The 14,235-nt window shown below is 47.5% G+C and overlaps 1 protein-coding gene across 3 annotated transcripts in view; it reads right to left on the bottom strand.

The window, feature by feature from the left end:
- LOC115195978 (aryl hydrocarbon receptor) overlaps positions 1-14,235 on the bottom strand; it is an 84,318-nt gene that overhangs the window by 36,367 nt on the left and 33,716 nt on the right. For all 3 annotated transcript variants that reach the window (XM_029756384.1, XM_029756385.1, XM_029756386.1), the window contains 3 exons: positions 9,739-9,854; positions 2,858-2,947; positions 870-993 (listed from right to left, as the gene is read on the bottom strand). In XM_029756384.1, coding sequence (XP_029612244.1) covers positions 870-993; positions 2,858-2,947; positions 9,739-9,854 — 330 coding nt within the window. The remainder of the gene's footprint in view (positions 1-869; positions 994-2,857; positions 2,948-9,738; positions 9,855-14,235) is intronic.

The following is a 14,235-nucleotide window of genomic DNA, read 5'->3' as shown; positions in this document are numbered from 1 at the left end:
ATCCCTCCATCAGTGCTCAGACTGTTCCCAATAGGCTGAGAGAGGCTGGACTGAGGGCTTGTAGGCCTGTTGTAAGGCAGGTCCTCACCAAACATCACCGGCAACAGCGTCGCCTATGGGCACAAACCCACTGTCGTTGGACCAGACAGGACTGGCAAAAAGTGTTCTTCACTGACGAGTTGCGGTTTTGTCTCACCAGGGGTGATGGTCAGATTGGAGTTTATCGTCGAAGGAATGAGCGTTACACAGAGGCCTGTACTCTGGAGCGGGATCGATTTGGAGGTGGAGGGTCCGTCATGGTCTGGGGCGGTGTGTCACAGCATCATTGGACTGAGCTTGTTGTCATCGCAGGCAATCTCAACGCTGTGCGTTACAGGGAAGACATCCTCCTCCCTCATGTGGTACCCTTCCTGCAGGCTCATCCTGACATGACCCTCCAGCATGACAATGCCACCAGCCATACTGCTCGTTCTGTGCGTGATTTTCTTCAAGAGAGGAATGTCAGTGTTCTGCCATGGCCAGCGAAGAGCCCGTATCTCAATCCCATTAAGCACGTCTGGGACTTGTTGGATCGGAGGGTGAGGGCTAGGGCCATTCCCCCCAGAAATGTCCAGGAACTTGTAGGTGCCTTGGTGGAAGAGTGGGGTAACGTCTCACAGCAAGAACTGGAAAATCTGGTGCAGTCCATGAGGAGGAGTTGCACTGCAGTACTTAATGCAGCTGGTGGCCACACCAGATACTGACTGTTACTTTTGATTTTGACCTTTTTTTGCTAGGTTTAGTAATGTGAAAGGCTCACAGTGGCTTTGGACAGATTTGTGAAAGTGGGTAGGCCCGGGATAGACAGTGAGACGCAGTGTAAGACTGACCTGGGGGTGACTCCACCTGCTGGGGCACGACCGGGGGGTTGAGAGCCCAGTGGAGGTTCCTCCTAAACTCCTGCTGGTCCTCAGTGTGGATCAGATCAAACACACTCTGGTGCATCACATCCGTCTGGAACAAGGAGAGAAAGAGAGAGGTCTTTAGAACGGTCACATGCACCAGCACATAGAACTGGGAACTATTGTCTGACTTACTGAAAAATGATCTAGACACAACTGAATTCACTCCTGTAGAATCAGTAAGATGCGCGCACACACACACACACACACACACACACACGACCCCTTGTTTTGTGGGCTTGCAGTGAGGAGGTTAGGCCATGAGCTGGACATGGACACAGAGAGTGGTGACATGGACACAGAGAGTGGTGACATGGACACAGCACAGCCTGAGGTTCCGTGTCACACTAGCATCTCAGTGCTACTTCTCATTACCATACACACAGCTCCACAACGGGCAGCCACATCCAAAAGGATTTCAGTTAGCGCTGTAGATGTGAAGTGATGGTTGTTGAAATGAAACAAGGCCTGAGAGGTGTGGTTCACACTGTGGGAACATTTATTCTACAGCAGCTTGCAGTTACAGCAGTATGAACACCACAGGAGGTTGGTGGCACCTTAACTGGGGAGGACGGGCTCGTGGTAATGGCTGGAGCGGAATTAAGGGAATGGTATCAAATACATTTGATGCCATTCCATTCGCTCCTTTCCAGCCATTATTATGAGCCGTCCTCCCCCCCAGCAGCCTCCACTGATGAACAGAGAGAAAAAAGTGAGAGCTAGAGGGAGAGAGAGAGAAGGAAAGAGAGAGAGAGAGAGAATGAAAGAGAGAGAAGGAAAAAGCGAGAGAGAAGGAAAAAGAGAAAGAGGGAGGGAGAGAGGGAGCGAGAGAGAGAGAGAAGGAAAGGGAGAAAGAGAGAAAGAGAGAGAGAGAAGGAGCGAGAGAGAGAGAGCGAGAGAAGGAAAGAGAGAGAGAAGGAAAAAGAGAAAGAGGGAGGGAGCGAGAGAGAGAGAGAAGAAAAGAGAGAAGGAAAGAGAGAGAGTGCTTTAGGGGGTGTTATTAATTGCTAATACAGCTTAACCCAACTGTGTACGCAAGCATGGATGTTATCAAAAACGGATCCAACCTGAATAAATAAGGCTATTAGAGCGGTTAATCAGCTGCTGGGGGTTAAATCAATTAAACAAACATAGGACAGACAGTATGCATGCTTATAGAGGGCTGTGATTAAATATGCTATAGATCAGCTCTTATTAACTGATTAACCTGCGTTTGACCTCTGGACGGGGTTATCAAACTCTTATCCAGTGGAAATCCTGACTCAAGCAAGCTAAAGCGCTTAGCACGGCTGGGTACCAGAGGGCATTGAGGGCGAGACTAGGGAACGGAGGGGGCCGGAGATGAGGCAAAAGGGCAGGAAAGGACACAAGGTGGCATTGGGTAAAGTTTGGCACTGTAGAGTAGCATATTTATTTTCACCCTCATTCTTGCTGTAACTGTTGGGGCAAAGAAGGGGCAGGATGCAGTAGAGTGTATTACAGGGCTCTCCCAACCCTGTTCCTGGAGAGCTACCCTCCTGTAGGTTTTCACTCCCACCCCAGTCGTAACTAACCTGATTCAGCTTATCAACCAGCTAATTATTAGAATCAGGTGCGCTAGATTTGGTTTGAAACAAAAACCTGTAGGACTATAGTTTTGGGTCCGTGTCCCAGCACTCCCTGGGTCGTTCCATAGTAAATAGAATGAGGGCAGAGTCATGCAAAGTCTTCCAGACTCCCTCTGTGCCATGCTGTGGCTCTGTAGGCAGGCCCAATCCTCCTCTCTCTGCTGTGTGTGTGTGTGCATGCGTGCGTGCGTGCCCGTGCAAGCGCGTTTGAGCAGCAGAGTGTGTGTGTGTATGATGAATGGCGTGTGTGGTGCGTGTGCCAGTGGGTTTGAGTGGCTACGAGCCCTGTGATCAGCAGCAGAGACTTACTTGGTGGAATCCCAGGTAATCCTGAATGGTGTGAGAGGAGTAGAATATGATCCCCTCTGCAGTGATGACCAGGACAAAACCATTAAGGGCCTGTGGAGGGAGAACAAGTCACGACAGACAGGAAGTTAGGGAATGTCCCTCACTGCGTACTGTTATCAAAGACGTTTAATGAGTGCAATTATTTTGGCTGGACAAAGAGGATATAGAGGAGATAGACGCAAATGAATAACAGCTTTTGAATGATTGTGTTTGGTATCCATCATGAGAAGACACTGACAACCCATATTATAGTGATACATTTGTGCCATTTGGTGTGTTTTGTATTTGACTGCCAACATCAAGCATGTATAAAACAGCAGGACAGACTACAGCGTGCAGACAGACAGACAGACAGATTCCTGAGGACAGGAGGTCCTATCAAACCTGGTCTATTCTGACAGACACAACTGAGAGGGGGAAACGGAAGGTGGGAAACAGAGGGGGGAAACAGAGGGCAACAAAAAGAGAAACTGCAAACGGGGGCATGACACCACTTCAGGCTGTGGAGGAGAGGGGGAGGAGAGGAGCAGTGGAGGAGAGGAGAGGCAAGAGGCCCCACTCTGAGGACGTGTCACATGAACACAAAGACAGGCTGGAGATGGGGAGGAGGGGAGGAAGAGGGGGAGGAGGTGAGAGAGAGAAAGGGAGGAGGCGGGGGTGTAGGTCACAGAACCACACAGAGTGTCTTACACTTTGCTATTCCATCTCCCCCACAATGCTCAGGGGCAAAGGAGTCGTTCCGTCGCTCTGTTCGCTCTAGGTGTATATCGTGCGTGGGTACACGTTCCTTAAACCAACCGATAGCACTACAGGGCAGCTGTCCTGACACACACATCCTCGAATACCCCATCATATTCATTTCCAACATGTCAGCAACGAGAACCCCATTACACAATCTACAGTGGATGGAAACTATAGCCTCATAGCCTACCATACACGGCCATTATCTTCCTTTTTCCACGGATGGCACCCAGAGAAACATAACCCAGATAATATCAGGTTGGATGAACCCATCCCTTTTGCATGTAAATAGCTATATGACTCAAATTCTACCTGGCAGGCCCAATATCATATTCCCCCCAGTTAGCGCTGTGTAGCGTACTACTTAGCTTTTGTCTGGGTAAGCTATAATGAACAAGGGCCACAAACTGCTTGTCCTGGCCTGCCTTTATTTCTGTCTTTAAACCTGAAGGCTCCTAGTCCGGTCTGAAACCCTGACATCCATGGGATCCTGAGGAGCCTCGCAGCTGCCGGCTCATACAGTGTCACGACTTCCGCCGAAGTCGGTCCCTCTCCTTGTTCGGGCGGCGATCGGCAGTCGACGTCACCGGCCTTCTAGCCATCGCCGGTCCACTTTTCATTTTCCATTTGTTTTGTCTTTGTCTTACACACCCGGTTTCAATCCCCCAATTACCTGTTCATTATTTAACCCTCTGTTCCCCCATGTTTGTTTGTGAGTGATTGTTTCTATGTAGGTAGGTCCGTTATTGTGGGCTCTGTTATTGTATTGCATTTATTATATGTTGAGTAAAATACGGTTATTTACTCTTATCTGCTGTCCTGCTCCTGACTCCTATACATCAGCTACACACAGACTTCCTTACATACAGTTTCTTCTTTATTATGCAGGCCTACGCTCTCTCAAAAAATACCCAGAAAGCTCCCACCACCACTGTCGCCCCAGGCCATCTGTAAGTCCTTCCGTCTCTCCTCAGCAGCCCCATCCTCCACTTTCTAGTTCTATCTCTGTGGCCTGACGCCCCCACACCGTACACAAACACTCAGAAAGCAGAGCGGTGTTCAGGCTCTCCGTATAAATATTTCGATTAATCTGTCTAGCTCAAGAACACACAGCCCCCTCCCTGGGGGACGGGGGACGGGGACGGACGGGGACGGGACTTGGGCAGTCACCAAAAATCTTGATCAAAAATGTATTTTTCATATTTCATGGAGCTGTGGACATCATGCACTTGTCCAGGATGAAAGAACGCTGCCTGCTGTAGTTATAGCGTCCGTCGGCAGACAGAACAAAACGCAGTGGCAAGGGGATGTGAGAGGCGCACTGAGAATGGAGAGAGAGAAAAGATCACGAGAGAGGAAGGAAGGATAGAGGGAGAGAGATTGAAAGAGAGAGGGATACGATAAAGAGAGACGGAGTGAGAGAGATTGAGAGAAAAAAAACAGGACAAGGGAATGATCGAGAGAACGGGGAATGGATAGAGGGAAAGAGGCTGGTTGAAAGATCAGAGGGAGAGAACAAGCCTGTTCCAGTCTGCAACATGACACAGCTAGTTGTTTGTTTTCCCAGCCTGTATGCTATCTGGTCTGGATGTATGCCCCCTGACAAAGTGACAGCAAACACTGGCACAGACTGGCAGGCCAAACACTGGAACAGACTGGCAGGCCAAACACTGGAACAGTATGGCAGGCCAAACACTGGAACGGACTGGCAGGGCAAACACTGGAACGGACTGGCAGGCCAAACACTGGAACAGTATGGCAGGCCAAACACTGGAACAGTATGACAGGCCAAACACTGGCACGGACTGGCAGGCCAAACACTGGAACAGACTGGCAGGCCAAACACTGGCACAGACTGGCAGGCCAAACACTGGCACAGACTGGCAGGCCAAACACTGGCACAGACTGGCAGGCCAAACACTGGCACAGACTGGCAGGCCAAACACTGGCACAGACTGGCAGGCCAAACACTGGCACACTGGCAGGCCAACACTGGCACAGACTGGCAGGCCAAACACTGGCACAGACTGGCAGGCCAAACACTGGCACAGACTGGCAGGCCAAACACTGGCACAGACTGGCAGGCCAAACACTGGCACAGACTGGCAGGCCAAACACTGGCACAGACTGGCAGGCCAAACACTGGCACAGACTGGCAGGCCAAACACTGGAACAGACTGGCAGGCCAAACACTGGAACAGTATGGCAGGCCAAACACCGGACCAGGCTGGCTGGGCAAACACCGGACAGTATGGCAGGATCAAACACTGGCACAGTATGGCAGGATCAAACACTGGAGCAGTATGGCAGGCCAAACACTGGCACAGTATGGCAGGGCAAACACTGGAACAGTATGGCAGGCCAAACACTGGAACAGTATGGCAGGGCAAACACTGGAACGGTATGGGAACAGTATGGCAGGCCAAACACTGGAACAGTATGGCAGGGCAAACACTGGAACAGTATGGGAACAGTATGGCAGGCCAAACACTGGAGCAGTATGGCAGGCCAAACACTGGAACAGTATGGCAGGGCAACACTGGAACAGTATGGCAGGGCACAGAGAAAACACAAGGGTGCATTCCTTTTTTGTATAATCAGTTGTTTTATTTTTTGGTATGCACTGATATTGTACTGATATTGTACTGATATTGATTCTCCCATGCCTTCAGTGAACTTCAAATGCTTATGGAATTATATTTTGCTCCACTGAAAAAGTAACCTGAATGACATGGACTAAAAAAAGGTCAAGTACATTAGGCTATATGGAGAATATCAAATAACACCTTTCTGCTCTCATTTTACCCCCGTTTTCAATAATGGATGTCCTCACAGTCACTCTATAATTCATGGCCAAGTGTCTGAAATGGAACATAGCAAGACAGCCAGCCCTGGTCAGAAATAGCCTCTCCTCTCCTCCGCTCCCCCTCTCCTCTGCTTCCCGCATCTCTGCTTCCCCCATCTCTGCTCCTCCCTTCTCTTTCCGGCCCTCTCAACAGCAATGTCATGAATAAGGACCTCGCCTTCATTTAGCATCTCTCTCTCTCTCTTTCCCCCTCTCTCTCTATTTACTATTCTTTCTCTCTCAAATACAATAGTTCCCTCATTTCCTCCCTCCCTCCCCCTGTAGCTCAGCCTGTCTTAAGAGATTCTGTGTTGACTGTTCTGGCACGGTGTGATTCTGCATGATGGCACAACAGGAGGGGCTGCAGATGAAGCAGATCACATCTCCCCTGACTGAACATCCAGTACAGAGCACAGAGCAGGGCAGAATATCTGTCTGTAAACAATTGTCCCTTTAAAGGACAATTCCAGTCAAAAACAATATTTTGGTATTTGTTTCATTAGTTAACTGTTGATACAGTCTCAAAGAACAGGGCAGAATAGAGCACTGTCCCTTTAAGTTCATGGTCAAATAGGGCACTGTCCCTTTAAGTGCAGGGCCAAATAGGCCCCTGTAAGTACAGGACAGAATAGAGCATTGTCTCTTTAAGTGGGGGATGAATGATGGCACCAAAGTAGGCTATGGCATGGACATAACTTTTGTAGCTATTCTAAACGAGTCCAAACTACTCAGCTGGTCTCAGCAGGCCTGGTACAACCTTCTCTTTCTAGGCTGAGATCCTGTATGTTAAGGAAAGAGCCCAATCTGCCAATAACCACCAGAAGTACTTAACTTTCCCCCATAGAAATAGAATTAGAACAATATCATTATACAGTTGAAGTCGGAAGTTTACATACACTTAGGTTGGAGTCATTAAAACTCGTTTTTCAACCACTCCACAAATTTCTTGTTAACAAACTATAGTTTTGGCAAGCCAGTTAGGACATCTACTTTGTGCATGACACAAGTGATTTTTCCAACAATTGTTTACAGACAGATTATTTCACTTATAATTCACTGTATTACAATTCCAGTGGGTCAGAAGTTTACATACACTAAGTTGACTGTGCCTTTAAACAGCTTGGAAAATTCCAGAAAATGATGTCATGGCTTTAGAAGCTTCTGATAGGCTAATTGACATAATTTGAGTCAATTGGAGGTGTACCTGTGGATGTAATTCAAGGCCTACCTTCAAACTCAGTGCCTCTTTGCTTGACATCATGGGAAAATCAAAAGAAATCAGCCAAGACCTCCGTATCATATACGGAAAAAAAATGTTTTAACCTCCACAAGTTTGGTTCATACTTGGTAGCAATTTCCAAATGCCTGAAGATACCACGTTCATCGGTACAAACAATAGGACGCAAGTATAAACACCATGGGACCACGCAGCCGTCATACCGCTCAGGAAGGGGACACGTTCTGTCTCAAGGAGATGAACGTACTTTGGTGCGAAAAGTGCAAATCAATCCCAGAACAACAGCAAAGGACCGTGTGAAGATGCTGGAGGAAACAGGTACAAAAGTATCTATATCCACAGTAAAACGAGTCCTATATCGACATAACCTGAAAGGCCGCTCAACAAGGAAGAAGCCACTGCTCCAAAACCATCATAAAAAAGCCAGACTACGGTTTGCAACTGCACATGGGGACAAAGATCACACTTTTGGAGAAATGTGCTCTGGTCTGATGAAACAAAAATAGAACTGTTTGGCCATAATAACCATCGTTATGTTTGGAGGACAAAGGGGGAGGCTTGCAAGCCGAAGAACACCATCCCAGTCGTGAAGCATGGGGATGGCAACATCATGTTGTGGGGGTGCTTTGCTGCAGGAGGGACTGGTGCACTTCACAAAATAGATGGCATCATGAGAAGGGAAAATGATGTGGATATATTGAAGCAACATCTCAAGACATCAGTCAGGAAGTTAAAGCTTGGTCTCAAATGGGTCTTCCAAATGGACAATGACCCCAAGCATACTTCCAAAGTTGTGGAAAAATGGCTTAAGGACAACCAAGTCAAGGTATTGGAGTGGCCATCACAAAGCCCTGACCTCAATCCCATAGAAAATTTGTGGGCAGAACTGAAAAAGCATGCGAGCAAGGAGGCCTACAAACCTGACTCAGTTACACCAGCTCTGTCAGGAGGAATGGGCCAAAATTGACCAAATGTATTGTGGGAAGCTTGTGGAAGGCTACCCGAAACGTTTGACCCAAGTTAAACAATTTAAAGGCAACGCTACCAAATACTAATTGAGTGTGTGTAAACTTCTGACCCACTGGGAATGTGATGAAAGAAGTAAAACTGAAATAAATAATTTTCTCTACTATTATTCGGACATTTCACATTCTTAAAATAAAGTGGTAATCCTAACTGACCTAAGACGGAATTTTTACTAGGATTAAATGTCAGTAATTGTGAAAAACTGAGTTAAAATGTATTTGGCTAAGGTGTATGTAAACTTCCGACTTCAGCTGTATATATCTATGCTTGTCCCCATGTGGTTCCCTCCCTCTACAAGACAGACTTTCCATGTCTGCCTTGTTGTGCCTGCTGTGTGTGAGAGCCCTGCAGTCTCCTGTCTCACCTGCCTCTCTATCAAGGCTCTTACTGTGCCTGCCTGGGAAAGCTTTCAATCTATCACTTAACTTAGCTACGCTTCAGCCAGACAGCTCTCTCTCTCTCTCTCTCTCTCTCCAACTCTCGCCATGCTCTCTTTCTCCAGGCTTTCTCTCTCCAGGCTCTCTCTCTCGCTCTCTCAAAGCTTGTGGCATGCTTAAGGGACAGAACAGAAGCCCAGAAAGTTTGGGGAAATGCTAAGACATGTAGCTATGCACTGTGGCAGGCAGGCAGCATGCTCTATATAACCAGCCCTGATCTGAAGCGAGACACGCTAGATGAGATGAGCTTCACAGAGTGAGTAGTCTTCTTATGTCTCCTGGTCAGTTTGGAGTAGAGAGTAGTAGACCAGATGTGACTGGGCTGCAGGTGGCGGTGTGTGTATAGATGTGTGTGTATGTGGGTGCATGTGTGTGCGTATGTGGAAAGATAGCTCATTGTATTCCTTGACATAATGGAACATTCTGATGCAATGATTTGAAACATATTTTGATACAGTTTCAGTGCACAGAATGTATGGTGTAGTGCAGGCGCCAGCTGGGGTCTCACACTGCTTGTCGTGTGTTTGTGCCCTGCACCTGGAGCCTGCCCACCAACCTGCAATAGGAGTTCACCCTCGGGCATCCAGCCATCCACCAATCCCGTTGTCTTGCTGTTGTCATGGTTACCACCGTTGGCCTTCAAACCCTTGCAAGCGTGGGTCTTCAGGGCAACTATAGAGTGAAAGAGAAACAGGAAGAGAGAGAGAGAGAGAGAGAGAGAGAGAGAGAGAGAGAGAGAGAGAGAGAGAGAGAGAGAGAGAGAGAGAGAGAGAGAGAGAGAGAGAGAGAGAGAGAGAGAGAGAGAGAGAGAGAGAGAGGAGAGAGAGAGAGAGAGAGAGAGAGAGAGAGAGAGAGAGAGAGAGAGAGAGAGAGAGAGGGCTTAAGTCTTTGAAATAATGTTTACAGACAACTGCTGTGAATGTCAGAGTGCTTTATAACACACAGGCATGACAGGTCCCTAGCTCATTAACAATTCATTAAACACCATCTCTGAACAGGTTCATTTATTATGACTCGCAAACAACAAACGCCAACCACCACCACAAATATGAAACCAATCATATGCCATTGATAATCAAAACTTTAAACAGTTTAAAGGGGGCTTTAAAGGCTGGTGTGGGTTCTGCCAGCGTTCCAGGTTTTCCCAGCAGGCATTGCGGGGTGCTTTCTTTAGCCTAGTCTAGCGCATGCTGCTGTCTATTCTAGCTCTCTGTGGCTGTGCTAATGGCTCATGTCTGCTCTGACTGAGCCCATGTTAGTTTTAAGTACTACTGATGTGTTTGCAAACATTCATTATGAGAGGAGGATGATCCAGTGAGGCAGACAACATTGGCCTGGACAGAAGGAGGAGAAGACCATGGGGGGATAGGGGGAGGATATTTAAAAAAGTATATTAACTAGGCAAGTCAGTTAAGAACAAATTCTTATTTTCAATGACGGCCTAGGAACAGTGGGCAGAACGACAGATTTTTACCTTGTCGGCTCTGGGATTTGATCTTGCAACCTTGGAGGGGATAGGGGGAGGAGAAGACCATGGATGGGATAGGGGGAGGAGAAGACCATGGAGGGGATAGGGGAGGAGAAGACCATGGGGATGAGATTAGGGTGAGGAGAAGACCGGGGATGAGATAGGGTGAGGAGAAGACCATGGATGAGATAGGGGGAGGAGAAGACCATGGAGGGGATAGGGGGAGGAGAAGACCATGGAGGGGATAGGGGGAGGAGAAGACCATGGAGGGGATAGGGGGAGGAGAAGACCATGGAGGGGATAGGGGGAGGAGAAGACCATGGATGGGATGGGGGAGGCGAAGACCATGGAGGGAATAGGGGGAGGAGAAGACCATGGAGGGGATAGGGGGAGAAAGAGAAGGAAGCGATGTGGGAATGAAAAGAGCTAAAGCCTTACAATAAGACACTTAGATAAAGTATTCTGAATTATTAGTATTCTGAATATGCTTTAGAAAATAGAGAGAGAGAGAGAGTAAGAAAGAGAGAGAAAGAGAGAACGAGAGAGAGACAGAGAGAGAAAATACAAGAATGAGGGAGTGAGAGAGGGAAAGAAAAAACAGAGTAAGAGAGAGAGAAAACGAAGAGAGGGAGTGAAAGAGAGAAAAGTGAAGGACAGACAGGACAGGTTTTTTTTCACTTGTGTGAGACGTGGAAAAGGCATTAGTGTTGTACGGTGAGCGATAAAGGTCACCAACAGGTGTGACATCTCTACAGCACCTCTAAAGCTGGAGCATTACTCTGTCCAGTGTGTGAGTGTGTGAGTGTGTGTGTGTGTGTGTATGCGTGTGTGTATGCGTGTGTGTATGCGTGTGTGTATGCGTGTGTGTGTGTGTGTGTGTGTGTGTGTGTGTGTGTGTGTGTGCCCATCACTCTGGAGCCTCAGTCTGCCCTCACCGGAGAACGAACTAGGAGTACTCTACCCACAGTACCCCCTCCACATCCCACATGGTCCACAGTCTGGATCACAGGCTCAAACTAGTGGGGAGGTAGCTGGCCCTACAATATGGATATACCGTTAAACACCACACACACACATATAGCTCTAAGAAACACATATTAGAAATCGAAATGAACGTGTCATATTGGATGTAGGCTACTGCTCAACTATAGAAAATGAAGTTTGAGTTGTAAGACCCAAACACAGAGGAGAGGGATTAGACTCTAGAGTCTTTCAGCATGACCCCTGACCCCTATAGAACTCCCTGACCCCTGAGCAATGTGTGGACATGATGCTCTAAATGACCAACACACAGGTCTATAGTGATCTGGAGTAGGACTGAATTGAGGGGGCTGGGGGGTGAGGCTAGAGGGGAAATAGAGGGGTCACAAGGTCAACCCACCCACCATCCTAGGACTCAGTTGTGGGGGTTAAGTATATCGCCATCAGGTCAATGTGCTGGGGGTCAGACCCAGACTCAGACCCATATTCAGACCCAGACTCAAACTCAGACCCAGACTCAAACTCAGACCCATATTCAGACCCAGACTCAAACTCAGACTCAGACTCAGACCCAGACTCATAATCAGACCCAGATTCATACTGACACATTAAACCCTTCTGCTTAGCAATGATATAAACTCATCTACTGGGAAGTATCAGTGAAGGAATACAAATCAGCGTTCCTTTTCTGTTTGGTGAATATAATGAAGTTAAACTTGATAGAAAAAAGTTTCAGCTCTGTTTAATCCGTTAAAATAAGAAAAGGCACTCTAACACAGTTTAATTAATACATGACCAAACAATGTTCCCTTGCTCCTCAATGAGAAAGATTTGACTCTGTTTTGACGGAGACAAATGGAGAAGTTTAAACGTTAAAAGCCAAGGGGAAGCACTGGAAAGAGATTGAAGGCTTTCTGCCTCGTCTACATCTGTCTGTTCCTTCAAAGGCATTGTGGAAGTTCTGTGGCCTCTTTCCCATGGCTTTAGCTGGATTCCACCAGCGACAGGGCTAAAAGGCCAGGCGGCCAGCACGCAACCCAATGGTACTTCTCAGGACCCCAACACAGTCTCTGTGACTGGAAGGCAAAACAGAGATACTAATCGTTTCACCTTGCATGCAGAGATCCCCTGAAGCTCATTGTCCAAACGAGTAATAAAGATTTGAAATGATATAAACTCTCAAAGCATTCCACGTACAGTATAAAAGGGGTTGGGAAATGCAGGTTCACCGTGACTAGAGACAACAGAAATACTAGACTTAACCTTTTACTCAGTGATTCCTTATTGTAAAGACGAGTGAAAATGAGTTGAAGTGATATGAACTGTATATTGTAGCCTCTCTGATCACAGACAGCACTTTACAGACGGTTTAAAAAAAACACTAAACTCCAAATGAACAAGCACATCTGCAAAGTGGACAACAGATAACGGCTTCAAAGACAAAACGCTGATATTGATGTGAGGTTGGTGTTTACACACAATATCACCAATGACCCTCATAGCATTCCCTGTTTAAAAGGGGATTGGGAAATTCTTCTCTATTAGGGACAGAACAAGCTAAATGACATACTACAGTACACTACAGTACAGTACACTACACTACACTACAATGCAGTACGGTGCACTGCAGCGCACTACAGTACATTATATTACTGTACATTACAGTACCGTACAGTACAGTACACTACACTACATAGGGTCTAGCGCCTGTCTGTCTGTCAGCTTGGGGTTAAAAACACGCTACCTTCTCTCTCACACACCCAACGTTGCTCTCACGAACACGGATCTGTGTCTCATTTCCACAATGAAGCAGTAGAGCAGTAGTGTGTCAGTCTGCCTTCCTCGCCCTCTTCCTCTTCCTCTCTCTCCCTCAACTGTCAACAAGGAAGAGTATTCCCAGTTAGCAGAGCTGTTCCCTTAGCTGCCTGAAATCTAGAGTCAGGCAGCTAGGGAAGCATGTGGAAGAGAGGCTGAACATCAATTGGGTGAAACTGGGCGGTCGGATCATCCTTACAAAACATGAATCAACACGCTGGTGCAAATAGCGCAGCGGTGGTTTTCTGAAGAAGAAGAAGAAGAAGAAGAGTCGGCTCCTAGTTGCTATTCTGGACAGAACAGGTCTCAGTTAGAACCCTGGCTCATGGAACTCATATCTATCCCATCTCGCCAACACAATCAACTCTTTCATTCAACGTAGAGATCAACTGGATTCTGGAATGCTCATAATTAACCCAGCGCTTGCCAAACATTCTACGTACTCAGCCCTAGAAATCAACAGCCCAGACAAGATAAAACCCACTATAACGTCAGCTATAGCTAGTGTTAGCTTGACGGCAAGCGCCATTACATCACACCTGTCTAAGTGAATGAACAGGGGAGCGATGAGCGCTTTCTCTGAGACAGAGTGCAGTGTCGTGGAACCACACAGGCCGCTGCTGCTGTTGAAGGGAGAGCCGAGAGAGGAGAGGCATGTCAGCCATCAAACATTAACACCGGGGCCTATTTGTGCGCCGCGTTACGTGTTGATGACACCACAGAAGCAGCAGATGCCTGTGACACACACACACACACCGCCCGGGGCGCCTAGGAAACAGCAAGTGCTTT

This window comes from Salmo trutta, chromosome 6 (assembly GCF_901001165.1).
Source record: "Salmo trutta chromosome 6, fSalTru1.1, whole genome shotgun sequence".
NCBI classification, from domain to species: Eukaryota; Metazoa; Chordata; class Actinopteri; order Salmoniformes; family Salmonidae; genus Salmo; species Salmo trutta.
This window is presented reverse-complemented; position numbering and strand designations above follow the sequence as displayed.